The following is a 27631-nucleotide window of genomic DNA, read 5'->3' on the forward strand; positions in this document are numbered from 1 at the left end:
CTTTGAGCTGGCCCCCGGGAGCCTGTGCTTGGCGCTGACACCACCGGGGGCACCACCCCTGTAGGAATGACTCTTGCTGCAACTGCTGGAGAAGGCACCAGCACGTCTAATGCCGTGGAAGCCTCACTTTGAAGGAATGCAACAGTAAGTGCTGCAGGTTCTGCCCGAAGCAAAATTGCCTCCTTTTTTCTCCTGCCTTCAAGTCTCACCTGAGCACCTAAGTGGTGGAGAAGCCTAGGAAGATGTAATTTTCAGGCCTCTCATCTTGGCAATACATGGGAGACTACAGCTAAGTCTGGATGGGACTGAGGACCAATGGAAAAATACCTGGCCCAGCATTATTATCTCACTTTTATAGATGAGAAAACTGGCTTGAGGAGAAAAGAGTAACTCTTCCTTGCACACATCCAGAATTTGGGTCCACGTCTGTATGTCTGAAAAAGGCAAGGCTAATGAGTCATCACTTAAAACAGGCAGGGGAATAGATTTTCTGCTCTCCTTTCCCTTCCAACACTTAAAAAAACAAGTCAACATCACTGGGAAACACTATAAAGTGCATTTGTTTGTATATGTGTATTGAGGAGATGTGGGTAGTGGGAATTACTAAATATTTTAAGAATCTGTGATGGTATGATTATTGTTAACAGATAGGTTTTTATAGATTCTCACCCTAAATTATTAGTGTACTTTTTCAGCATTCCCTAAATAAAATACACACACTGAGCAGATAGTCATTTAGATTTTAATGTTTAGAAGTGAATTTATCAAGTTTTTACATTACATATCAAGATTTACAGTATTTTTTTCCTAAACTAATTGCTTGAAATAGTTGGGAGCACACACATTCCCAAATCCAGACTTAATAATGTTCATATGGAATACAGTTTCTGCTGGCTTCCTGTGCAATACAGAGACATAATTGTGCTGAGTGGACACAGGATCCTTTCATGGGTACCATCCAGGGGAAAGACAGTTTTGATTTTAGAGAGTAGACAATCTTTTTGTCTGAGCATCAGAGCCTCTGTCTGGTTCTGTGTGGTACTTGAAAGGTCTCTTATTGGGCATGTGTGTTTTGAGGGGACTAGACATTGCTGACTGTTGGCATCAAGAGCTGGAGCTCATTCTTTGTTCCTTTCCACTCTAAATACCCTATAATTGTCCCTGTCCTTCTCAGTCTTTCTTTTTTTATTTAATTAGTTTATTTCATATTTTTTAACTTTACTATATTGCATTTGTTTTGCCATACATTGACATGAATCCACCATGGGTGTACATGTTTTCCTCTTCCAGAACCCCCCTCCCACCTCCCTCCCCATCCCATCCCTCCAGGTCATCCCGGTGCACCAGCCCCGAGCACCCTGTATCATGCTGTCGAACCTGGACTGGTGATTCGTTTCACATATGATAATTTACATGCTTCCATGCCATTCTCCCATATCATCCCGCCCTCGCCCTCTCCCATAGAGTCCATAATACTGTTCTATTTATCTGTGTCTCTTTTGATGTCTCGCATACAGGGTTATCTTTACCGATTGACTAAATACGATATATATGTGTTAGTCTACTGTATTGGTGTTTTTCTTTCTGGCTTACTTCGCTCTGCATAATAGGCTCCAGTTTCATCCACCTCATTGAACTGATTCAAATGTATTCTTTTTAATGGATGAGTAATATTCTGCTTTCTCAGTCTTGTTTCATCTTCACACGTATTTACCTTGCCCTTGAGCACAAATCCCTGCAAAGCTGAATCGACTCTGACATTTAAAACTGAGATTTGTCATCAGCGTGGAGGAATATCATGGAGTTAAATTTAATAATGGAAAATTCTACTTTGCAATGCATGGCCAGAATAACATGTTTTGCAAAACATATCAATTTCCTATTTTGCTAGTTGTTTGTCATTAAATGGATAAATCTATCAAATTCTAGTGGAGCCTGGAACCCTGGTCCTTAACCTTTTGGGATGATGAAACTCTCTGAGAGACTGATGAAATGTTGGATTCATTCCAGAGGAGGGGAACTTAATTAAATACATGTGTAAATTTTCCTTTGCAGCGCAATTGGTAAAGAATCTGCCTGCAATGCAGGAGACCCGGGTTTGATTCCTGGGTTGGGAAGATCCCCTGGAGAAAGAAATGGCAAACTACTCCAGTATTCTTGCCTGGAGAATCCCGTGGACAGAGGAGCCTGCAGGCTACAGTCCATGGGGTCACAAGAGTTGGACATAAATTAGTGACTAAACCACTACTACATAAATTTTGATAGAAATTTTCATAGATCCTGAAGCCTGCTTGTTTAAGCAGAATGTTTTAGAACAGAAAAGCTATTATACTTCCTGACCAATACAAGTTTATTTTTACTCCTATCCATTTTCACACTCAAAAATGCTTATTGAGGGCGTCTGTATGCAAGGCATGTGTTAAACAGCACTAGAGAAAGTCCCTGTAGGGGCCTTGGGGTGAAATGGAGATGTGGAATAGTCATACTAAGGCTGAAAGATCAGTGTTGCTCAAGCACTGAGGGAACAGAAATGTGTTAGAAATGAGCCCAGAGAGAGAGATGAAAGAAAGAAAGAAAGAAAGAGACGTCAGACCTCACAGGACACCTGGACTTTGTTGAGGATTTTAGTCATTATTCCAGTAGTTTTTCTAAGGGAGTGATAACACAGTTGCATTTGTATTACTGTCTCTGGGGGAAAGGTGGTAGAGGACATAGACCAGACAGCACACAGGTCCTGGAGAAAGAGAGTGGGAACTTGTGCCAAGGTGGTGATGTGGAGATATGAGGAAGTGGATGGTTTGAAGACCTTTTAAGAGGTAAAAGCAGTGGGATGAGAAGATCAAAATGAGGGGCAAGGAGTGACAGGTGTCAGGATGAAAGCCAGACTTGTATAATTTCATGGATTAAGGTATGATGCACTGAAATAAGAATCACCTGGATATCACAGGCTTAAAAAGGAAAACTGAGTTTGGTCGGTGATAAGTTGAAGTTGTTGTACCATTGAGAAGTCCAAGTGAGGGATTTACATGGATTGTTGGATATCTGGACTGAAATATAGATTTCTTACAGATGTTAGTTGAAATATGAAATAGAGTTGAGGTTGTCTAGATAGATACTATAGATAGAATGCAAAGACAAGCCAATGACAGAGCTGTGAGAAACTTCAGTATTTATTTGCCTTAGTTGAAGAGGATTAACTTGTAAAAGAGACAGAGATATTATATCTGTGTGAAAAATCATGGAACAACATACTGGTTCCAAATTGGGAAAGGAGTACTTCAAGGCTGTGTTTTATCACCTGCTTATTTAATTTATATGCAGAGTACATCTTGTGAAATGCTGGATGAAGCACAATCTAGAATCAAGATTGCCGGGAGAAATATCAGTAACCAGATACACAGATGATACCACCCTTATGGCAGAAAGTGAAGAGGAACTAAAGAGCCTCTTGATGAAAGTGAAAGAGGAGAGTGAAAAAGTTGGCTTAAAACTCAACATTCCAAAAACGACGATCATAGCATCCAGTCCCATCATTTTATGGCAAATATATGGGGAAACAATGGAAACGGTGACAGACTTTATTTTCTTGGGCTCCAAAATCACTGCAGATGGTGACTAAAACCATCAAATTAAAAGATGCTTGCTCCTTGGAAGAAAATCTATGACCAACCTAGACGGCATATTAAAAAGCAGAGACATTACTTTGCCAACAAAGGTCCGCCTAGTCAAGGCTATGGTTTTCGTTGTACTCACATATGGATATGAGAGTTGGACTATATAAAGAAAGCTGAGTGCTGAAGAATTGATGCTTTTGAACTGTGGTGTTGGAGGACTCTTGAGAGTCCCTGGGATTTCAAGAAGATCAAACCAGTCAATCCTAAAGGAAATCATTCCTGAATATTCATTGCAAGGACTGATGCTGAAGCTGAAACTCCAATACTTTGGCCACCTGATGCAAAGAATTGACTCATTTGAAAAGGCCCTGATGCTGGGAAAGGTTGAAGACAGAAGAAGGCAATGACAGAGGATGAGATAGTTGGATGGCATCACCTACTCGATGGACATGAGTTTGAGCAGGCTTCAGGAGTTGGACAGGTGGATAGGGAAGCCTGGCGTGCTGCAGTCCATGGGATCGCAGAGTCGGACACGACTGAGAGACTGAACTGAACTGAAGTCCTCATGCCACGAATGCTAGAAGCCAGGCTTCTATCTCCTAGGTATGAGAGTAGAGACTCTCCCTATAAGATATGGAAAGATACTAGGGAAAAGGTCTACAGATAGGAACTTGCAAAAGATTCTCCAATGAATGGTCGAGACTTCCCATTATTAGCTCTGCAGTGCAGTGAGACTGTCAGTTACCATGCACTCCACCATCCAGAGGGTCCCAGTCTTTTCAGGGTCTAAAATACAAAAAGAGCCGTAATCACCTTGCACTTGGGGATGGCTTCTCTTTGGAAAGACAGAGACTGAGCCAAGAACTAGGAGTATGTGCGGGGGGAGGTCATAGGAAATAGAGATAGTATAAGAAACAAAAATTTCTAAAAAATATGTACTTATTACCTTTAGAAAAGTGAAAACTGTGGTATTGAAAGAGTGAATAAGAGTTTTTAGATTTTAAATTTGTGGGGTAGAATATTAAATAACTAATTTGGAAGATAAAGTTAAGGAAATCTTCCCCAAAGTAGAACCAAAACAAATCCATGGAAATTAGGATTATTATGATCAAACCTGAATATCAGTCATTTGACTAATGAAATTTCTGAGGGAAAAAACCCAAAAATTACAAGAAAGGAAACTATTAAAGAAATAATATAAGAAAATATCCCAGATTGGAATGGTTTAACTTTATAGATGGACAGAACCCATTGAGCATTTGGCATAGTAAGTTGAAAAGTAAGATCCATACCAAGATCATTAAAACATTATAGACCAAGAGAGAATTTTAAAAATTTGGCATCAGGGAGGAAAATGTGAGAGGAAAAAACACAGATCATGACAAATAAATATCATGGCCTTGGACTGCTTCACAGCAAAAGCAGGGAAAGAAGATAATGAGGCATTGCCTCCAAATGAAAAAGGAAGATTAGTTTCAATTTAGGATTCTATACCCAGATAAACCATAATTATATGTGTATAAAGAAGACATTGTCAGAAATTTCATTCTCAAAAATATATATACATATATGCGTGCATATACATAATGTATTACGTATATTTAGTGTATACACACACATACACACATATATATGTATATGTATATATATATAGCTCAAACTACTGCACAACTGCACTCATCTCACATGCTAGTAAAGTAATGCTTAAAATTCTCCAAGCCAGGCTTCAACAATACATGAACCATGAACTTCCAGATGTTCAAGCTGGTTTTAGAAAAGGCAGAGGAACCAGAGATTAAATTGCCAACATCTACTGGATCATCGAAAAAGCAAGAGAATTCCAGAAAAACATCTACTTTTTCTTTATTGACTATGCCAAAGCCTTTGACTGTATGGATCACAATAAACTGTGGAAAATTCTGAAAGAGTTGGGAATATCAGACCACCTGACCTGTCTCCTGAGAAACCTGTATGCAGGTCAGAAAGCAACAGTTAGAACTGGACATGGAACAACAGACTGGTTCCAAATCGGGAAAGGAGTATGTCAAGGCTGTATATTGTCACCCTGCTTGTTTAACTTCTATGCAGAGAACATCATGCGAAATGCTGGGCTGGATGAAGCACAAGCTGGAATCAAGATTGCTGGGAAAAATATCAATAACCTCAGATACACAGATGACACCACTTTTATGGCAGAAAGTGAAGAAGAACTAAAGAGCCTCTTGATGAAAGTGAAAGAGGAGAGTGAAAAAGTTGGCTTAAAGCTCAACATTCAGAAAACTAAGATCATGGCATTTGGTCCCATCACTTCATGGCAAATAGATGGGGAAACAGTGGCAACAGTGGCAGACTTTATTTTTGAGGGGCTCCAAAATCACTGCAGATGGTGACTGCAGCAATGAAATCAAAAAACGCTTACTCCTTGGAAGGAAAGTTATGATGAACCTAGACAGCATATTAAAAAGCAGAGACATTACTTTGCCAACAAAGGTCCATCTAGTCAAGGCTATGGTTTTTCCAGTAGTTATGTATGGATGTGAGAATTGGACTATAAAGAAAGCTGAGCACCGAAGAATTGATGCTTTTGAACTGTGGTGTTGGAGAAGACTCTTGAGAGTCCCTTGGACTGCAACAAGATCCAGCCAGTCCATCCTAAAGGAGATCAGTCCTGGGTGTTCATTGGAAGAACTGATATTGAAGCTGAAACTCCAATACTTTGGCCACCTGATGCGAAGAATGGACTCATTGGAAAAGACCCTGATGCTGAGAAAGATTGAAGGTGGGAGGAGAAGGGGACGACAGAGGATGAGATGGTTGGATGGCATCACCAACCTAATGTAGATGAGTTTGAGTAAACTCTGGGTGTTGGTGATGGACAGGGAGGCCTGGTGTGCTGCAGTCCATGGGGTCGCAAAGAGTTGGACACAACTGAGTGACTGAACTGAACTGATGTATATATAGTGTGTATGGGCTTCCCAGGTGGCGCTAGTGGTAAAGAACTCACCTCCCAATGCAGGAGATATTAAAGACATGGGTTCAGTCCCTAGGTCAGGAAGGTCCCCCCGGAGGAGGGCGTGGTGACCCACTTCAGTATTCTTGCCTAGAGAATCCCATGGACAGAGGAGCCTGGCGGGCTACAGTACATAGCGTTGCAAAGAGTCAGACATGACTGAAGTGACTTATATATGCATATATATATATACACACACACACACATATGTGTTTGTGTGTGTGTGCGCGTGTGTGTATATATGTATATATAGCTGCCTTAACAAGAGGCCATGTGATCTAAGACTATGGGATTCATCAAAGGTGCAAAAGAAATTCCATGGCTCAGAGTAAAGGGACATCTATGTAGCAGTGCTAGACAGCAAACTGTCCAATGTGAGCAGGAGGGCAGAGTGCTCCAGAAGGGATTTACATGGAACTTGCAGATTATCTGTGTATTTATCCATCTCAGAAGGAGTTGTGCAGCTCTCTCAGAGATGGGATAAAGTATGAGTTAGAAGTACGAGGAAAACTAAGCAAGCAACTTAAGTAGAAAACTAGGCAGTTATCATGTCTAAGAAAAATTTAAACCTCTACAAGAATGAAATTGTGTTCCTAAAACACTGTTTAGATCAGTCATCTGTGAACAATAGTTATGTAATTGTGTTTACAATTAACAATTCTATCAACGTAATGCTATTTGATATAATTACGTTGGGAAAGTGGGAGAATGAAAGTTGTGAATGTGGCATTAAAAGAGTCATGTCTGCTCCGACTGAATCGGAAAGGCACATATAACAAAGGATAAGGATGTGGAGACCAAAAGGCAAGAAAGAGACCTCTCTCAAGAAGTATGGCTTTGCAGGAGAGGAGAGAGACTGGGGAGAAAGCCGTGGGAGATGTGGAGTCAAAGGAGGTGTGTGTATGTTTGAACAGGAGAGACGAGAATGTGGAAAGCAGGTAAAGAAACTTGGCTCTGAGGACAAGCTGAATATATGTGAGAGACAGGAGGTAGTTAATGATAATCACTGGGTAGGTAAAAGGTTATGGGATCCGCAAAGCACAGGCGAGCGGACTGACCTTAATTGTAAGGACACTTCCGTAAATAACAGATGATGATGCTGGTGAGAGTTCTCATCTAATGGCTGGCTCCTTTTAGCTTTGGAAGGAGAACACAAACTTATTTGCTGAAGCAGTAGTACAGTGAGTCAGAGGGCTGCAAGCTGAAAGGAGTTTGAAAGTACTTTGAAGAAACTCGGAGTTCTTAGATCGGAGAAAGGTGGTCGGATTGCTGGGCTGTGTTGTAGATCTGAGATTATGCACATGCATTTGTAGCATAGTGAATGTGCTCTTTTATGTAACCTCATCTAGTACTGCTCACCAGCTTTTGAGGGCTGGCCCAGAGAACCTGGAGAGTTGGATTCACTCATCCTTGGACTTTTGTAACACAATCAGAGGAAGTTTCAAGTACTGGCATACATGTTATTGTGATGATGAAAATCCAAACTGAGTCAGGGAGGAAATAAAAGTTAGCTGACGGAAAGTTGCAAGGTTGATAGACAGTACTACTGAGGTCAAAGAAAGGTAGAATGGAAGTCATTGAACAAACAATAATGATAATAGCCAACAATTATTGAGTGCTTACAGTGGGCCAGGTTCTATTTTGTGCATTTTAAATATATTAATTCATTTTATCCTCATAACAACCCTGTGTGGGAAGTACTATTCAAACTGAGGCTCAGTAGAGAAATCTTGTGTTTAAATCACACTACTTATCAACAAATGGGACGAGATTCACATTCAGGACTACAGAACTCACACATTTAACCAGGATGCCCCACTGAAGCTATTTGAAGGTAAATAGGATGTGGTATGTGAGAATTGGACTATAAAGAAAGCTGAGCGCCGCAGAATTGATGCTTTTGAACTGTGGTGTTGGAGAAGACTCTTGAGAGTCCCTTGGACTGCAAGGAGATCCAATCAATCCATCCTAAAAGAGATCAATCCTGGGTGTTCATTGGAAGGTCTGATGTTGGAGCTGAAGCTCCAATACTTTGGGCACCTCATGCGAAGGGTTGACTCATTGGAAAAGACCCTAATGCTGGGTAGGATTGGGGGCGGGAGGAGAAGGGGACGACAGAGGATGAGATGGTTGGATGGCATCACCGACTCGATGAACATGGGTTTGGGTAGACTCCGGGAGTTGGTGATGGACAGGGAGGCCTGGCGTGCTGCAATTCATGGGGTTGCAGAGAGTCAGACACGACTGAGCGACTGAACTGAACTGAACTGAGGATGTGGTATTCAGGAGGGAGAGGAGATTGAGTTTAGAGAACAAGGTTTTTGCAGGTGGTTACAGATAATAAAGTCCAAAGTGTGACCCTAATGGGGTTGCTGAGTTACAGTAAAGAGGTCGTTAGGGAAGATGACAAGGGACATGGAGGCTGGCATGTTGGAAAGGGCATTCAGGTGAGAGCTGACATCAGATTATGGCAGAACTTGGCTTGGTGGGTTGTGTTATGGAATTGAGTTTGTTTGCCTAACTGGCAGCAAGCCAGACATTGAGACGTCAAGGTTTGCACCAGAGAAATCGTTTATTCACAAGATAGCCAAGTAAGTTGATGGGAGAACAAATCCAAAACTTGTCTCCCTGAAGATCAGACTTAGCAATATTTATGGGATAAAGAGGCAGGGGGTGTGAGGCGTGGGGAGAGGCGATGGGAGGTGAGAAGAGGGAGGTAATCGGTGGTTTCTGCAAGAGTGGTCGAGCTTCATGGTTCTTCATGGCAACTGTTCAGAAGATGGCAGAGTTAGTGTGTTCTGAGGGTGGAGGTTTTGGCCCTCCAGCATCAAAAGGTCATCCGTCTGACACTCATGCAGGCCCAGTTGAATGGTCAGTGGTTTCAACCAGTTTGAACTGCGCAAGAACTAACTCCACGTTCCTGAAAAACAATTTAAGCAGCCATTACTATAGTGACCCATACGTCGGAGGTGTTATCCATAAGGAAGCTAGGGAGCGGTTAGTTTAAAATCAACTAAAAGCAAGTGAGGCAGGTTCGGTTTGGTGGGCCTGATCGGGTTAGTGCTCTGTTTCAGTTGCAGATCTGGGCTCTACAGTTGAACTCTGTTATTGCATGAATGGAACTTAACAGATATGTTGTGCATAATTACTTATGGACTGTTTGTAGCCCCTGCTAGACTGTTGGCTTCTTGAGGCCAGTTGATATTGTTTCTGTTGTAGGGCTGGGCATGTATGTGTGACTGACGTGTTTGGTGACTGACATGAATGGATGACCGTAACGTGCATTAACTGAAGTAAAACTCATTCTGGTGTGCTTTCCTAAGCCAGTTGATACTTTTCTATTCTCCTGAATGAATTCTTTTTTTTTTCTCCATAGGAAAGCGCATAACAGTGGTGAAGATTCGGACCTAAAGCAAAGGAGGAGGTAAAAAAGCCAAAATGGCAGGAGGGTCAAGGGAGAGGGAAAGGGCTTAGCAGATCAGCACAGCTCAGACCTGAGGCAAGAGTGGCAAATGTTTGGTTTTATTAGTGACTGCTTTAAGAATATTGTAATTTTTTAAACTTTGAAATAACAATTTTGGCTGCAACTGGTTCTCAGGCTTCCATTCCTTAACATCTTTAGGAGTTTCTCTCCTTTTTTTTTCTGCTTCTTGTTGTCTTAGAGGAGCTATCTCCATTATCTCTCTCTTTCTTTTTTTCTTTTCTATTTTCTTTCTGATTTTCTTTTTGGCCACACCACACAGTGGCATCTTAGTTCCCTGACCAGGATCGAACCTGTGCCCCCTGCAATGGAAGCATGGAGTCTTAGCCACTGGGCTGTCAGGGAAGTCCCTCGCTTATCTCTTGCTACATTAAAACCATCCAGAACTGGGTGGTTGAATATAACAACAACCATATATATCTTATATGATTCTATTGATTGAACAGCAGTTTGTTAGCTAGTTTACCTGGTCCCTGGCAGAATGGCTGTCAGCCTGGGACCTCTCTCTCCATGATATCTGCACCTGGTTAACCTAGGTGGCTGGGAAGAAGCTGCAGCTACCAGCCCTGTTAAGAGATAGGCCTAGAACTGGCAGAGTATCCCTTCCACCTCCTTCTGTTGGAAAAATCAGTTGTTGGACCAGCACAAATTCAATGGGAGTGGAAATACTCTCCCTCTCTTCATGGGGGTAGGGGTTTGATAGGACTTTGAGTCCATATTTAATCCACCCCAGGGACTTATAGCTTTTCCACATCAGAGTTCTGTTGAAAGTACTTGATTCTGTGGTCCTTTCTAGGAGCATGGTGACATTTACTTTAGTCTGCTTCCACATTTCTGTAGACTTTCAGATGCCTAGCTGAATTGAGGAACTGACTGGGAGAGGGCTATGACAACTACTTATGTTTGAATTGATAATTTTATTGCAAAATTAATTGTAAAGAACCTACATGAACCTTTCTGAAATTTTTCATTTCTCATAAATATGTTTTTTTTTCTCTTATTTTCTTTGCAGGTCACGCTCACGCTGTAACACAAGCAGTGGTAGTGAATCAGAAAATTCTAATAGAGAGCACCGGAAAAAGAGAAACAGGTAATGTTGGAATATGATAGTTAACAGGAACTCTGAAATCAGAGGCTGCCACTGATTATAGAAGCTGTGTGTCCTATGAATTTTTACACCTGATTTTTCTCAGCTGTATTTAAGAAGAAATCTGGAATGATTCTAAAGTACTATTTCAGGAAACCTCAGCTCTTTGAACTGAGTTTCTTATCTTTATAATAAGATGATTAAACAGTTTGACAGTGATGTCCCTTCTTGTTAATTAAAGAAAAGAAGCAATGATCTGTATTTAGGTACAACATGTAGTGAATTTGCCTAAGAGTGGTAAGAAATTTTATCACTTATAGAGAGATTTCTCCCTGAAGTGTCTTTTAACATGACATCATTATCCTTTGCCCAACCAAAAACCAAGACACTCGTGGTTGCATAGTTTTAGTCTTATGTATATGTAAATGCAAATGTGTTTATACTTGTGCCAGGCACATACAATTAGATGGGTAAATGCAGTTAATTCATATTTTTAGGACTTAGTCTTAAGAGCTTGTTAGTAACATGATTTGACATGTAATCAATATTAGTGATGACAATGCATCGATTTAATCAGTTCTTCCTAATTCTGAAATATTTATTTGAAAGCAAGTAATCCATGAAGAAAGAACACCAAGTGGGGAGCTGAGGGATGTAGTTATTGGTTATGCCAGTTCCTAATCCAGTGGTTCTCAGTTGGGGACAGTTTTGTTTGCCCTCTCTTCCCTGAGGACATTTGGCAGTGTTTTGGGATACTTTTGGCTCTCACAACTGGGGGTTTGCTACTGACGAGGGAAGCTGCTAGACATCCTTCAGTGCACGAGACAGCACTCCACAGCAGCAGCGTCTGCCCCCAGTGTCAGAGTGCCACCATTGGGAGACCAGTCCCCATCTAAGGGAGGGCAGACTCCCTTAGGTAGAGGTGCTTTTGCTGGTCGGGTGCTTTTGCTGGGTTGTCTCTTTCTGAGGAAGTTGGATGAGATGGTCTCCAGGGTCCTTGTTCTGTGCTCAGAGCCCTGTGCTTGGCATGCGTTGAATTGGCCTCTCTAACTACAAAACCTATGTGATAACAGCCCAGACAGCGTTGTAAGAGTGGACCACTTTCTTAGGAAAACTTCCTATGTTGAGCCTTCTTGAGAGAAGTGAGATCTCAATGTGTTAGGACACTTTTCTCAAGGAAATGATTCCAATTTCTTCATCTATAAAAACCCGAGTGTGGACAGTAGCTCTCCCTCCCGTACCCTCTTCCCGCTCTAAAATCCAGTATTTCTGCACAGACAACACAAAACAAACCAAAAAACACCTCCCCCATTTCTGTGGACCTGCTTATCAAGCCAGCGTCTTAACAAATATATTTCTGTTTTGCTTGGTGTATTCTGAGTTCGTGCCTGCTGAGTCGCTTTAGCCCTTTTGAGACCCTATGGACCAGGGCCTGGTGCTCTATTCTCAACTTCTCAGAAGCCAGCCTATTTAAAAACAGTGTCTTTTTGAGCCAGAAGTGCTAACGTGACATTTGCTGTTAAAATGAAACACTATTTAAAGGTTGCCAGCAAATTCCTAAATAGCTCATTACTGATCTAGGGGCACTGGCTTTAATATTCCTAATAGGTGTTTTCTGCCTCTACCCAAGTTTCGTCAACAATTTTTCAGATTGGCTTTTATTGTACTGTATAAATAGTATATTTTAGAATGATGGTGGTTCTGGATGTTTAAATGCTGAAGTACTTTATAAGGCTTTATATGAGAAATTGCTTTCAATGCACACTGACACAAAGACTTGCAAAAATAATTTCTTTTACCTGTAGAGATACTGCCCTAGGGTTACACAGGGTGTCTGTGTCTGTAGAAGATGAGGTCTGGAGTCTGGCTCTCAGAGGCATAGCGGAAAGTGGGCAAAGGAAGAAGCTCGTCTTGCAGCTCTGATCCCCATGCCTGAGAATCCTGGTGGAGGTGCAGCGTGTGGGGTGGGGCCGCACAGGACCCTGCCCCGGGGGCCCTGCACCCATGACGCAATGCTGCCCCTAACCACTCCATCCCATTATCAGCCTTTAAGATCTTGCCAGATCCTACTCATTCTACTTTGGGATATGTGGGTCTGAATATTTATACTGTGGCCCTGCTAATGGTCCCAATATGTCTTGTGTCTGTAATGAAGGGTTGTCTAATGATGTCTGATTTTCAACTTTGGGCAGGGAGAATGAATCTCTTCAACCTCAGTTGCCTTTCCTTATTTTCATTGGCAGGGTGACCCAGCCAAGCTCTTACCAGCGTCCTTTGTGCTTTTATTAAGGGACTCTGGTAACCCTAGAATGGGGCAAAGTGAGTCTCGAACATGCTGCTTTTCTGCTTCCTGCCAGCGAGGTCTCTAAATTCAGCTCCGGGTGTTTCTCACTGTGGAAATCAGAGCCTGCCCCCGAAACACCCCCTTTTCCTGTCTCCCCTTGGGAACTGTGTGTAGCCCGGGGCAGAAGGACACAGACTGTGCACAGTAGCTTTTCAGGTGCTGTTTTGAAGCCCATGATGTGTCCATGGAGCTCTGGAGAGACTCTCTGAGAGACTTTCTGGAGCCCACGTGTGGTCTTCAGGATGTTATTCCCTCTGCCACTGCTTCTCGCTGGATTTTTGTTGTTGTTGTTTGTTTTAACATAAGGAAGGTCTCTTGTATTTGGTTCAAGACAATGCTGTGTAAATATTGTTTTTTCACAGTGTCTACCCGTTGGAGTTTAAGCTGCTTTGCTGCTCCCATAGATAACAGTTTCAGATTCTCTCATTTTGTGTGAAGAGAAGCACAAGTTAACAAGACAGTGTTACAAATCAGCTTTATTCAAAGCAGTGGTTGTGGCTTTGAACAACATGAAAAAAATCATAATCCCCACTGACTCTGGAAGGCTAGTATTAGAAACAAGGATGTTGTTTAGATTCAATTTTAGAAAAATATAACTATAGATAAGCAACCTCCTTTGTTAGTTTTGGGTCGAGAGCTAGTGAGGCCAATGGGTGAGGACTGTGCAATGACTGCAGGGTTTCATTCCACAGAAATTTCCAACAGCAGAGACTTAAGCCTCCTTTGTTTGGGAAATTGTTTATGTATTTCTTAATCTTCTTTCACTTTAGTTGTCTCTTTACTGTTTTCATAATCTGCGTGGGTAACTACAGTTTTCTAGATTTTGAGGTTTGAGAAAATAGTTTTTTCCTCTCTGTATAATTAGCTGGAAGTTGGAGCAGTTTCTTGTTATAACATCTAAGATGACAGGTTCTTATTTTCCCCTCAGTGTCTCTACGTACACCTTTGTCTTCATCTCTCTTCTCTTGTCTCCCTTTTTTACTCTATCGCATTATTTTCCCTCACCCAGTTTCCCCCTATTCTTTTCTTTTCTTAGCTTCTTTCTCATTCTTTCCTGTCCTCTCTGATGTCTGTCTCTGTTTAGGAACCAGTGATAAAGTGTCAAAAAAAAAAAAAGCAAAAACAAAACCCTAAGGGAGTGGGTCAGGGTTTTGGTTCTGCCTTGTCCTGCTGTTTGACCTTGGGCAACTCATTTAATCAATTTAAACTTAGCTTTCTCATCCTTAAAATGGTATGTGTACTACCTGATCTGTTTTCTTGAGTTACTGCAAAGACTAAATGAGATATAAGAGGTGATAGCACTGTGACAGAGAGAGCTGGATATCTCATTTTGGTGTCACTGCCTCTTCTTTGGCTGTCCTGACCTCTCCTACACCCTCTTTCTAGCCTTTTCCACTTTTCTTCTAACTTTGTCCTCCATTTCCCCATCTTCCCTCACTTTATACATTTGTATTTTCAGACCAGGCTTTTTTATCCTTTAATTGATGGGTAGGTCTTAGGGGTATCATCATCTCAAGAAATTTTATGTAAAATTCTCTGTTTCCAAGCATACAATTTTCTGGCGATAGAGTCTGTAGATCGATTAAATTCTTAAGAGGGTATCTGATCTCCAAAAAGTGATAAAGTGGTCATTATGATCTAAATAGTGAAAGATAGATTGATATTGGGAAATGGAGTTGATATTTTAGTTCACTGGTAGGGTTGAAATCTAAAAGGCTGCAAATTTCTTTTGTGATTACTTACTTTTCTATACCGATTTGTGAAAAAATTGGTTCAATTAAATTAATCAAATTAGAAAACTACCAAGTACAGAGAAGCATTAAATTAATGATCTTTGTGAGTATTAGATTGCGCTAGTTTTCACTAGTTAGAATTTTGAATCTTGCACGTAAAATCAGAAGGGTCAGTTGGCTCCTCTTTATGGATTTGAACCCCTGGGCCGTGCTTGGGACTTGCCCGCAGAGTATGTTGAAGGAGGACCTAAGAAGTAGATCTATCGCAGTGAAACCTTTCATAAGCCAGCTTTCCCTGAAAATACCTTCAGCTTAATAAAATATCCTTCACATTCAAAGGAACTGGTCTGCAAAATATCCTTTGTGCTGTTGATGAAAATCAGCTCTCTCCTTTAGGCATTCACTGGGATCTGTGGCTTACTCAGTCATTAGCTTTGATGTGTTGCTAGGCTTTTAGGATTTGAAGTGGGAGATTTGGAGGAGGTAGGGGGCAGTGAGGCAGAGAACCAGTCTGGTGTTTTTTGCATAAGCATAAAAGTGGAAGTAACTCTGGAGCCTGGTGAGAATTACAAGAGTAAGAAAAATGGGAGAAGCTGGGGGTAAGAACAGGACTAGAATAAATTGGCAACAGGGGACCATTTGGCCCTTTCCCAAATTTCATTCTGAGCTGTTTGCATCATAATCACATGAATTATGTACATGAGGCGATATGTGGTCCCATGTGTGCGTGTGTGTGGGTGAAATAGAGTGCAGAACAAAGAATGAGGGACCGTGCATTATGAATCTGTCCCTGCTTTGAAGATCTCCGTGCCTAGAAGCTGGTTCCTTTACCCTCTGAGTTTTAATTTTCTTACATGCTAAATGGGATCATACCTGCCCTGCCTACCTCATGAGGTTTGTGAAGATCTGAGATAATGGATGTGCTTTGGAAAGCTGAAAGAGCCCTGCATTCGACTGATGAGAATGTTTAGCGCTGCTGAGTGTTACCTGAAGTCCCCATTGTATCTGCAAAGCAGAGGCAGCTCCCTTTAACAACAAAGAAGCCAGTGTTTCTAACATATGAGTTTATCCTGCCGCAAATGTTGTTCGAGTTTCCTCCTGCTTTTTAGGTGTCTCTGAGAGTCTGTATCTGAATAATGGATTAACATGGTTTGAAGTATTTTAAATGTGTTCCACAAAGTCTTTTATATTATTTTTCTGAGAAAAGTAAGAAACCATCCTCTGTGGCACTGCAGCTAACAGGGACGATACGGCGAGGCAGGCAAATCCAGATCACGGCCTTGGTACGGTTTTGTTGTTGTTAGAATCATAAAACAAAAGAAAACATTACTGTCCCTGTGCCTTAAGGGAAAAATGTGTTTTGGATGATGGCAAACTTAAACCCAAGGGTGTTTATTCCACATGGCCTGAAAACAGGTAACTGTTTCCTTGCAAGCATGCCCTCCTGCTTGGTTCCTGTCCCTGAGAGAAGTGTCTGGGCTGCAAACCAGGTACAAATTGCGGGTCTGGAGTGGGTTGTTTGCACAAAGCCAATGGAAATAATGTTCACTGTGCTACACACAGGGCACAGGGTTCTGATTTCCACTTTATTAAGTTGTATTAAGATTTAAACATTTGATATGGATAATTTAGGGATTCCAGAGCATAATCCAAATTGATAGAGACGACTGTGGAAGCACAAAGCTACAGCAACAGAGAAATGTTCTCGGAGGACTAAACTCGGGGCAGGTTGAACGATTATGAAAACAGAAGGAGAGTTGGGGAGAGGATATTGTGCCGAGGGAAGCCCATGTTAGGAGGGAGAGCATAAGGTATAAGTGGAAGAGACTGACGCACCTTTAAGAGCAAATAAGAATAATTTATTGATGGTGGGGGAAGGTGGGAAAAGCAAATGAATTTTTTGCTTACTGATCTTCAAGGAGTATGTTGACAGATGCCTGGAACCGATATAAATTTCCCTAGGGAAGAAAAACTACTGAAAAAAAAAAGAAGATTGGTTTATAGCAGGTGATCCCAAAATGAAAGCTGTTGTAGAGAAACACAAGTCCACAATCAGTTGGGAAGTGCAGAGTTACTATTAGCGGTGGAGTGGCCATATGAAGCAATTGTCTGGAGAGTTGTGCTGTAGCTGAAGAGTGGAGGTTTGTTTCAGAGTCTGGCTGCCTTGTAAATGAAGCACAAAGAGAAAAACAGAGTTTTAAAGCTGGAAAGGATCTTCACAGTAATTCAGTAGATGAAGAAAGAAGGGTAAACGTTTTGCCCAGGGGTCTCTGAGTCAGATAACAGCGGAGTTGGGACTAGGCTGAACTCAGGAGCAGTGGGTATTGCTCCTTATCATCTGAAAGCGTCATTTTACATTTGCTCTGTAAGATTGTTCAGGTTTTGTATTAAACATGGTCTTTTATCTCAGTGAAGGAGAAATGAATTAAGAACTGGTATAAAGGAATGTCCTGTTAGGAATGAAACTGCCCTGGTAAAGGTAGAGGACAAAGTAAAATCCACAAAGATTTGTATAAGAATTCATTTGGTAACGTGAAGAATTTTGCAGAAGAAGCAGAACTATAATTGGGAAGATGGAAAGAAGAGACTAAGAACAGTCATTATCTTCATTATTGTTATCAAATGGTTTTATGGCATTTCATCTTCACAATCATTTGCAGACTTTAACTAAGTGTCAAATGCAGTTAAAATCTAAATTGCATGGATAGCCTGGAAAAGTAGGGTGTTGAAGTTTGGTGAGATATGAAGGAAATATATCAGAACTCTCTTATTCTGAAATATTACTGGAAAATGCTCTGATCTAGAGCAACTCTCTTCCTTATACATTAACTGAAACACAAAAGCCGAGACTTCCTTGGTGGTCCAGTGGTTGAAACTCTGTACTCCTACTGCAGGAGCTGTGGGTTCCATCCCTGTTGTGGAACCTAAGAGTCCACATGCTATGTGGCGTAGCCAAAAAAACATAAAATAAAATGATGGAGAATAAAAAAAAAAAAAAAGGCTTCTTATGGTAAGGCTTCTTAGTCTAGCTGTTAAGTCTTCTTAGTTGTACTGAGGAAATAGACAAAATATGATAGGTAGAGTTATTGCCTTAGTGGATACAGGAAAGAAATGTTTAGCATTTTTGAGGTTCGACTTTAAATATAACATTTGAAAATGAATATATTCCCAGTAAAAATTGCAACAGACTCTTTCCCCTGTTAACACTTTCATGACTGTAAAAAGTCAAAATATAAAACATTTTGATTTTTCAAAAGGCCCTATATCAATATAGTGCTTACAGTGTTTTTATTCTTCATAATGTAACTTCCTGCATTAAAATTAAAATTATCAGGAAAGAAGCAAAACCCAATACTTTTTGTGTCTCACGTCTCAGGAGAAATGAGACTCACAAGGCAGAACCATTATAGGATATGTGTTATACATGTAAAGATTTCTTTAGTTACTTATGCATAAACAAAACAGTTAACTTCTGCCTCCTAAGGACTGAGTATTACAGTATTCTTGCCTTTAAGGGTAAGGTTTTTCCTTTCCAAGTAGCATCTGTGTTTTCTGGAGCAGGTCAGTGATGGAAGAAATGACACTTTCATTCTTGTAATGAGGTACCATTAACCAGAGGCCTTTTGTAAGGGTGTAATTTCAAACTTCATTACAGACTAAGGCAGCCACAGCACCCATTACTCAGGAAAACGTGCTTCTGTTGTGACTCTCCAGCGAGCCTTACATTTTTAATGCACCTTGTTAGAATATTTATGAAGCCGCATCACCAGCAGAGGGCGTCTGTCTTTGGAACATGCGGGTCCCAAGGATATTAACGGACAGGGTTTCATTGCCCTACACTTTCGACTTTTTGATTAGGAAAATGGAAGTTAAAGGTACAGGCCACGGTCTGAAATTCTTTCTGATATAGTTCTTATTACCAGTAAGGTACTGGAAGTAGGAGTTTTCATTTTTTTTTTTTTTACTGGAGAAAAGCCTCAGCATGAAGGTAGCTAGCTGAAGTCCACAACAGAAGAATGAGCACATACTCCTTGTGCTTCCTTTGAACCGTCTAGGGAATGTTCCTCTAGCAAAAGTGTGTTTGCCTCAGTCAGGTTTCACCCTTGCTGGTATACCTGACCCCTCAGAAATATTTAAAGATTTTGACTTAACTGACTAAAAATAAAATGAGTGAAATTTAGTCCTGTCCATGAGCTATGCAGTGATTTAGTTCAGAATGGAAGCTGCATCTAAAAGACTCCAGGCTTGGGAGTTGCACGGACCTGGTTTTATGTCTATCCCTGGGCAGTGCAAGGTGTGGGTTCCTGTGCGAATGGAGATATCTCCTTGCCAGCCTGCCACCTTCCCACTGACCATCTCTTCCTAACTCTGGGCTGCTCAGTCCTGGGGGTGTACAGGACAGTTCTCCCCCAGCAGCTCTGGTTGGTCCCTGGCTGTCACACGATGCATGGAATGGCTCCGAGGTGTAGGTTTTGGCCATGAAAATACATATACATATGTGTTTGTATATTAGTCAAAATATAAAAAATAACAGTGTTTGTTTCAAAGAATTATTAATAATCATATGACTTCGAATTGCATATCTTCTCATTTTCTTTAGCTACTTCTAATATTCAGATTCATAACCATATATGTTCAATTTTAATTTACTTTGCATGTATCATGAGAGAGGGAACTATGTTCTTGAATTTGTGAAAAATACCATCACTGTATCCTGTTAATATTCAAGTAATAGAAATGAAAACTTTAGTGAGGAAATATATACAGTTGAAAGACTTGAAGTGTGTTACAGATAATTTTTTACTTAAGACAGTTCCTCTTTAATACAGAGAGATTTAAATAGTTTTTTCCTTTTAAGCTACTTTGTTTTTGTTTTTTTTTTAAACTCAAATTTGCTTTCCTTTGTCTCTGTTTAAGTGAGATGAATATTTATCACTTCTACTGATCTGCATTATAAGCAAATCCAGATATCCATCCCACAGTGCTGTAACCAAAAGACATCTGTTCAGTGAAAGAAATGACTCCAGACTTGTCTATTCTGCTCATTTCTGCTTTGAAACACTCTGCTCATGCAGCCCCAGTGTGGGATGATTACCGTGTGATGCCATGCCGCTCTCCCGTGTCCTGGGAGAGCAGCGTGACAGAAACACCCTGGGGTGGCTTCTTCAAGAACTTAGATAGATTCAGAGTTAGAGATTCAGGTAACAGTTGTTTGATTTTCGCAAGAAATACTCATGGCTTCACAGCATCAGTGCATTCTAGACATTATTTACACATTAACTAAGCACTTGCCTTAATTTAATACTTGTTCCCCTCTCTCCCCTGTAACTCCTCACCCTTGATTATAGAAAGGCTTGATGTATCAAAAGACTGAAACTTCTGCAGACTGAGTGTGGTCCATGATGGTTTTTGCTAGGTCCATTCAGTATCTTCACACTCACAACTGGTTGCCATTACTTAAAAAATTAAAGAGTTCATTTTTAAAAAATCCAGATTTGTAGATTATCTTTTGAAAACTGAGAGGATTGATAATATTGTCCCCTGATCTCACATGACAAGTGCCTGTACCCCCCAGTCCCCTCTCCCCTCAACTTTCCCTTCCCTCATTTTATACTCCCTGCCAGGACCCTGGCCACACTGAGTGCTCAGCCCTCATTCTCTCTTAAACATGCGAGCAGCATAACCAGAATGTTCTGTGCCTACCCCGCTGCCGAGGCATTATGCCACCATATTTAACTGTTTGAATTTCTAGCTTTCTAGCTTAAAAATAGGGAATTGTACCTGGTACTTAATGAAATTTTGAAGATCATTGCAAAGGAGAACTATTCATTGCTGTTTTACTTAGATGTTTTTATAAAATGATTTTGTTTCATGATTTAAGATTGTTTAGCTGACAGTACTGTTTCTTTAGTCAAAACCTAAATATCTTTCAAATGAGTTTTTGTTTGACACATGTCTCTTGACTAAAAGAATTTAAACCAGGGACAAAGTCTGAAAATAACCAATATACATTTATGTGTTTGTATATAAATATTAATATATCAAAAATATAAATATTACCCACTTATCTACTTATGGATATATTAATATTTAATACATTCTTAGCTTTGAGTGATTATAATAAAATTGCTTATTCTTAAATAGCCTTTCATTTCTTCAGTTCATTCGCTCAGTTGTGTCCGACTCTTTGTTACCCCGTGGACCACAGCATGCCAGGCCTCCCTGTCCATCACCAACTCTCGGAATTTACCGAAACTCATGTCCATTGAGTCGGTGATGCCATCCAACTATCTCATCCTCTGTCATCCCCTTCTCCTCCCACCTTCAATCTTTCCCAGCATCAGAGTCTTTTCATATGAGTCAGTTCTTCGCATCAGGTGGCCAAAGTATTGGAGTTTCAGCTTCAACATCAGTCCTTCCAATGAACACCCAGGACTGATCTTCTTTAGGATGGACTGGTTGGATCTCTTTGCAGTCCAAGGGACTCTCAAGAGTCTTCTCCAACACCACAGTTCAAAAGCATCAATTCTTCGGTGCTCGGCTTTCTTTATAGTCAATTCTCACATCCATACATGACTACTGGAAAAACCATAGCCTTGACTAGACGGACGTTTGTTGACAAAGTAATGTCTATGCTTTTTAATGTGCTGTCTAGGTTGGTCATAACTTTCCTTCCAAGGAGTAAGTGTCTTTTAATTTTATGGCTGGAATCACCATCTGCAGTGATTTTGGAGCCCAGAAAAATTAAGTCAGCCACTGTTTCCCCATCTATTTGCCATGAAGTGATGGGACTGGATGCCATGATCTTAGTTTTCTGAATGTTGAGCTTTAAGCCAACTTTTTCACTCTCCTCTTTCACTTTCATCAAGAGGCTCTTTAGTTCTTCTTCACTTTCTGCCATAAGGGTGGTGTCATCTGCATTTCATTTCTTAATAACTTCTAAATAGCTTATTTAATAACTTTTTTAATACCTTTGACACCTTTGACCTTTGACCTTTTTCATAACTTTGATACTTTTTGACAGCACATTTAGGATGAACTGATAAAGGTAACACATATGTGGATGTTAACTTTAGGTGAATGTTGCTTCTTTTCAGAATACGGCAGGAGAATGATATGGTTGATTCGGCGCCACAGTGGGAAGCTGTATTAAGGAGACAAAAGGAGAAAAACCAGGCGGACCCCAACAATAGACGATCCAGACACAGATCTCGCTCGTATGTGCTCCCTCTTTATGCCTTAATTCAACAATTCTGAACTTTCGGAGGCATGTGGATTCTGGGGCACATTGGGCTGTCTCTTTTGAGGTCTTCCAAAGTGATTCCGTTTTATCATGATTATCCTACTCTTTGTTGGTCGTATTTACTTTGTTTTATTGTGACACTCATCAACTATATCTGAAGGGGTAGAAGTTGGAACACAGCCAAAGCAAAATGTCATAAACACAAGGCTATCAAAATCATGTTTTATTTTGTTTTTAAACATAAGTGTATATTCAGCTGAGTAAGTAGGAAGTCTCCTTTGTTCTAGAGCCAGACTGTTGGTGAAATACCTGCTGCTTCTCCCCTCTGAAGCCTTGGTCCAGGTTGAACTAGCTGTGACTAACTTCCCATCAAATTGCCATTTGTGAACAGTTGTCAGTGAGTGATTCATTATGTTCCAGTCTTGAGATTGGCTTGCTCCTTTTGTAGCTAGGCAATGCCAAATGTGAGCACAATTATCCCATGATGATGAGGCTGCCAGTCCCCCGGATTAATTTCCTTTTGAACTGATAATGTTTATACTTAAAAAAAATATGTGCATCATCCAGATTTAGACTCCCCACACCCACCTCTTGCTCCAAAGTGCCTCTTTCTTTTTTTGATGGTCAAGAAGTAGATTTATTAATATAGGACACTTATGAGAGATATAAGTGGGCAGGCAAGGGGACTGTGCTCCTAGAACTAAGAGGGAAAGCAGCTTTATTTATTCTGTCTATGGGTACACACTTCATAGACTGAGTATGGGCCACCCCAGAAGGTGACAGGCCCCGGGAGAAGGGCATATTCCATAGAGAGAATGTGACCCATTATAAAAGGTGAGAGTGGTCCCAAAGCATGCATTTTAAAAAAATATATACTTTTAAAATTTATTGTTTATTTGGCTGTCCTGGGTGTTTGTTGCTGCGCAGGCTTTTCTCTGGTTGTGGCGAGTGGGAGCTACACTCCAGTTGCAGTAAGCTGGCTTCTCATTGCAGTAGCGTCTGTTACTGTGGAGCGTGGCCTGTAGGGCATATCGGCTTCCATGCTTGTGGCTCCTGCGCTCTGGAGCACAGGCTCGGGAGTTGTGCTGCACAGGTCTGATTGCTCCGCAGCATGCAGGACCTTCCTGGACCAGGGATCGAACTCGTGTCTCCTGCACTGGCAGATGGATTCTTTACAGCTGAACCATCCCAGGGAAGCCCCAAAGCATACATTTTTAAAGGGAAAAGTGAGCTGGGACTAACTACCTATATCCCTTTATTATCCTGGGTAGTTAGATGTCTCGTGTTGCCTACATGTAGAAAGAGGGATAGTGTCTTGGATATGGGTTTTCTTTATTCTATCAGTGGAGGAATTACTTTGGCTGAGCCTTGAGTGAGACATCCTTGCATTCCTGGGATAAATGCCCAATAAACCTATTATCCTTTCCATATATTGCTGGTTTCTATTTAATATTATTTTGTTAAGATTTTTTTCCATATGTTCGTGAGAGATTCTGGTTTACAATTTTCTTGTAGTATTTGTGTCAATTTTTTTTTTTTTTTTTAAACAGGGGTATGCTGGTCATTTAAAATAGTTTAGGAACATTTCCTTGTTTTCTCTATTTTCTGAGAGTATAAACTTAACAGTATTCTTTCCATAAATATTTGATATAATTTACCCAGGAAACCAACCCTTCCATGAACTTTCTTTGTGGTAAGTCTTAAAATAGAAACTGAAATTCTTTAACAGATACTGGGCTGTTAAGATTGTGTCCACTTGTTATGTGTAGGTTTTGGTAGTATGTGTTTTTAAAAGAATTTGTTCCTTTTATCTAAGTTGTCATCTTTTAATAAAAAATTTGTTTATAATAATTCTTTTAGTGTCCTTTGAACATCTGTTGTGATATTACCTCTTTCATTCCTGATGTGGATAAATTGTTTCTTCTATTAATTTTTTCCTTAATTGTGTTTTCTAGTTTTTCAAAAGGTTTTGTTAATTTTCTTTGTCTGTTACCTGTTTCATTGATTTCTACTCCTTATTACTTTCTTCTATGTATTTTGTCTTTCATTTGCTCTTTTTTTTTCATCTTCTTAAGATAACACTGAAATCCATGATTTCTTTGACCTTGTTTTTTTTAGTAGTGTGTTATTTAATTTCCATGTGTTTGGAGATTTTCTACATATCAAATTACTGTTAATTTCTAATTTAATTGTATTTTGGTTAAAATCTGTAAGATTTCAGTCATTTGAAATTTACTGAGATCTATCTTAAGAGCTAGTATATAGTCTTTAACGATGAATGATCGGATGGTCTTGAAAATAGTCATTCTTAGTTATTGGGTACAAATGTCAGGTAAATCTAGTTAACTGAGGTTGTTGTTTGGATGCTCTGTGACTTTACTGATTTCTTTTTCTACTTTTCAATCGGTCATTGAGAGAGATGTTAAAATTTCCAATAATTGTGGATTTTTCTGTTTTACCCTTTAGTTCTGTCAGTTCTTATTTCAGATTATTTTGAAGCTCTGGTATTAGGTACAGACATATTTGTGGGGAAAAAAAAGTGTTTTTTTGGGGTCTACCTGATAAATTGACCTTTTTATCATTATGACATGTCCTTTATTCTGGTAATATTCCTTTCTTTATGTCCATTTTACCCACAAACTTTTGTGTGTATATATATGTGTGTACTTATATAGCCATTATATTTTTTTCATGCTCACTTTTTACATGGTATATGAAAGTGAAAGTCACTCAGTTGTGTCCAACTCTTTGTGGCCCTATGGACTGTAACCTCTGTCCATGGAATTCTCCAGGCAAGAATACTAGAGTCAGTAACCATTCTCTACTCCAGGAGATCCTCCTGACCCAGGGATCGAACCCAGGTATACCACATTGCAGGCAGATTCTTAACCAGCTGAGCTACTGCTTTCCAGGTGGCATTAGTGATAAAGAACCCACCTGCCAATGCAGGAGACGTAAGAGATGCAGGTTCAATCCCTGGGTCGGGAAGATCCCCTGGAGGAGGAAATAGCAACCCACTCCAGTATTCTTGCCTGGAGAATCCCATAGACAAAGAAGCCTGGCAGGCTATAGCCCATAGGGCTGCAAAGAGTTGGACATGACTGAAGTGACTTTTATTTTAGGCCTAAGTATATCCTTATGATTAAAGCCCATCTCTTGATCTCTTGTAGATTGCAGTAATTTGTTTAAAAAAATTTTTTTTAAATCTAGTCTGACCATCTATAACTTAAATTGAGTATTTAGGATACTTATAGGTCATATAATTATTAATATTTGGGGTTTAAACTTTCTTTTAAATCTTACTTACATGATAAAAATATCAGACCAGAGAGAGGGTTATCTCAGAACAATGCAATTGTATGAGAGAATCCCGTTAATAGTATGATATGTACCTTTCTGGAATTTATTTTTTAAAACAAACCATAAAAAGACTTAGCAAATGTTTGTGGTATGACTTTCTAACTGAATTTGATTATTTGACTGTATAGCTGATATGGCCAAAGTACAGTCAACAAAAAAATATCTATTTGAAGAGTAATTCTTTCAGAAGTTGGTCTGGCTGCTGAGTTAAAAGCAGATTGAGAAAGGAAAGGAAGCAGGAAGAGCAATTTAAAAAATTTTCAGTGGTCCAGGTGTAAAGTGGTTTTAACTCAGAAAAGATTGTGGTGGTGGAAGTGAAGTGGATGAGTACACATTTTGGAAGGAGAGCTAACGGGTTCATAGTGTGAGAGATAGTGTGGATGAACTTTGGAGTTGACAGGTTAAGTGAGTAACCATGCCTTTTCACATACTTCATCCATGAGATGGAGTGAGATGGTCTGATATCTGTGGGAAGTGTTAAGGTTTCTGATTCATTAGGTTTGAAAAACCAAGTTGGTGATCAAATGGTAGGTAGGCTGCTAGATAAAACCAAGTTGGTGATCAAATGGTCAGGTAGGCTGCTAGATAAAAGTGTTAAAATTCTACAAGATTATTCATTACTTTATTTAGGACAAACTGGGCTCTGCCTTCTATTTGAGTCATGACATTAAAAACCCAAGGCTTGTTGACAAGAAAATATCTGATTGGTGCTGTTGTTAAGAACAGACCTATGCCTGCATTCTGGGCATCTGAATGTTAGGTTATTACCTCATCTCCATGAACTTCTTAGTGTCATGTATACAACATAGATGATACCATCCTGAAGAGATTTTGCTGAACATGAAGTCAAATCACATATGTCAAGTGACAGCATAAATACTCACAATTGCGATGACTATAATTAGTAAGTTCTCCAGGTCTCAGTGTATCCGTATAAATAAGTTACTTGATTTTTTTCCCCTTGAAATGGGAAGAGCTGAGAAAAGAGAGCAGGTTGAGGTCACTCACATTAAAACTAGAATTTGAGAATTTAGCATCTCTAGGAACCACTGCTGCTTTTCTTTTTTCTTTTAAGTGAAAACATAGAGCAGCATCTGAAGAAAGTAATTAAAATTGTTCTTTAGATGTGTCAATATTTGTAAGATATTTAGTAAATCACATATCTGTCAGTTACTCCCCTATTCTTAAATTCCTATTGTCGTGTGTGTCAATTGCCCATATAGAGGTATCCACTGAGGATTTAGAATGTTATGATACATCATTCACACATGATTCACTCATTGTTATTTTCAATCTCCAATGAAAAACTAGAAAATTGTGTTCATTATTAAATACCAGAGATACACAGTTGTATAAAATACAAAATCCTCTCCTAAAGCACATAACTGAAATATGATTGGATATCATTTACTTGAATGTGGGAATGGTCCTATCTAGTTTATTTTTCAGCTTCATTGCCATGACATCGATGTTTACATATCATCGGGAAACTTAAATGAAACTTCTTTTCTACATGGGTGAAATTTTTTATTCACTGGGATATTTGGAAAAGGCATGGAAGTTGAAACAGTAACTTCTCACAGGTTCAACCTGTGTGTACACGAAGGCTCAAGCTCCCTCTGGTGGCAATAATGTCTTACTACTTCTATTGAAAAGTAACGTGAAAGATGAGGTTGTCAGGGTGGAATGATGTGCCCAGTTAAACACAAAACAGAAGTCTGATGCCTTAGATAAAGATTTAGCATGAAGTCCCTAGAAG

At 40.0% G+C, this 27631-nt stretch overlaps 1 protein-coding gene across 9 annotated transcripts in view; it reads left to right on the plus strand.

Annotated features, from left to right (window-relative positions):
* Positions 1-27631, plus strand: part of EPB41L4A (erythrocyte membrane protein band 4.1 like 4A) — a 279429-nt gene that overhangs the window by 238044 nt on the left and 13754 nt on the right. For 7 of the 9 annotated variants that reach the window (XM_081505741.1, XM_081505745.1, XM_081505742.1 and 4 more), the window contains 3 exons: positions 10001-10048; positions 11118-11195; positions 22367-22486. In XM_081505741.1, coding sequence (XP_081361867.1) covers positions 10001-10048; positions 11118-11195; positions 22367-22486 — 246 coding nt within the window. The remainder of the gene's footprint in view (positions 1-10000; positions 10049-11117; positions 11196-22366; positions 22487-27631) is intronic. The other 2 variants (XM_081505743.1, XM_081505749.1) reach the window with 1 other exon arrangement.

The sequence above is a fragment of the Giraffa tippelskirchi genome, chromosome 7, assembly GCF_054371585.1.
Source record: "Giraffa tippelskirchi isolate mGirTip1 chromosome 7, T2T-mGirTip1v1.2.pri, whole genome shotgun sequence".
Classification (NCBI taxonomy): domain Eukaryota; kingdom Metazoa; phylum Chordata; class Mammalia; order Artiodactyla; family Giraffidae; genus Giraffa; species Giraffa tippelskirchi.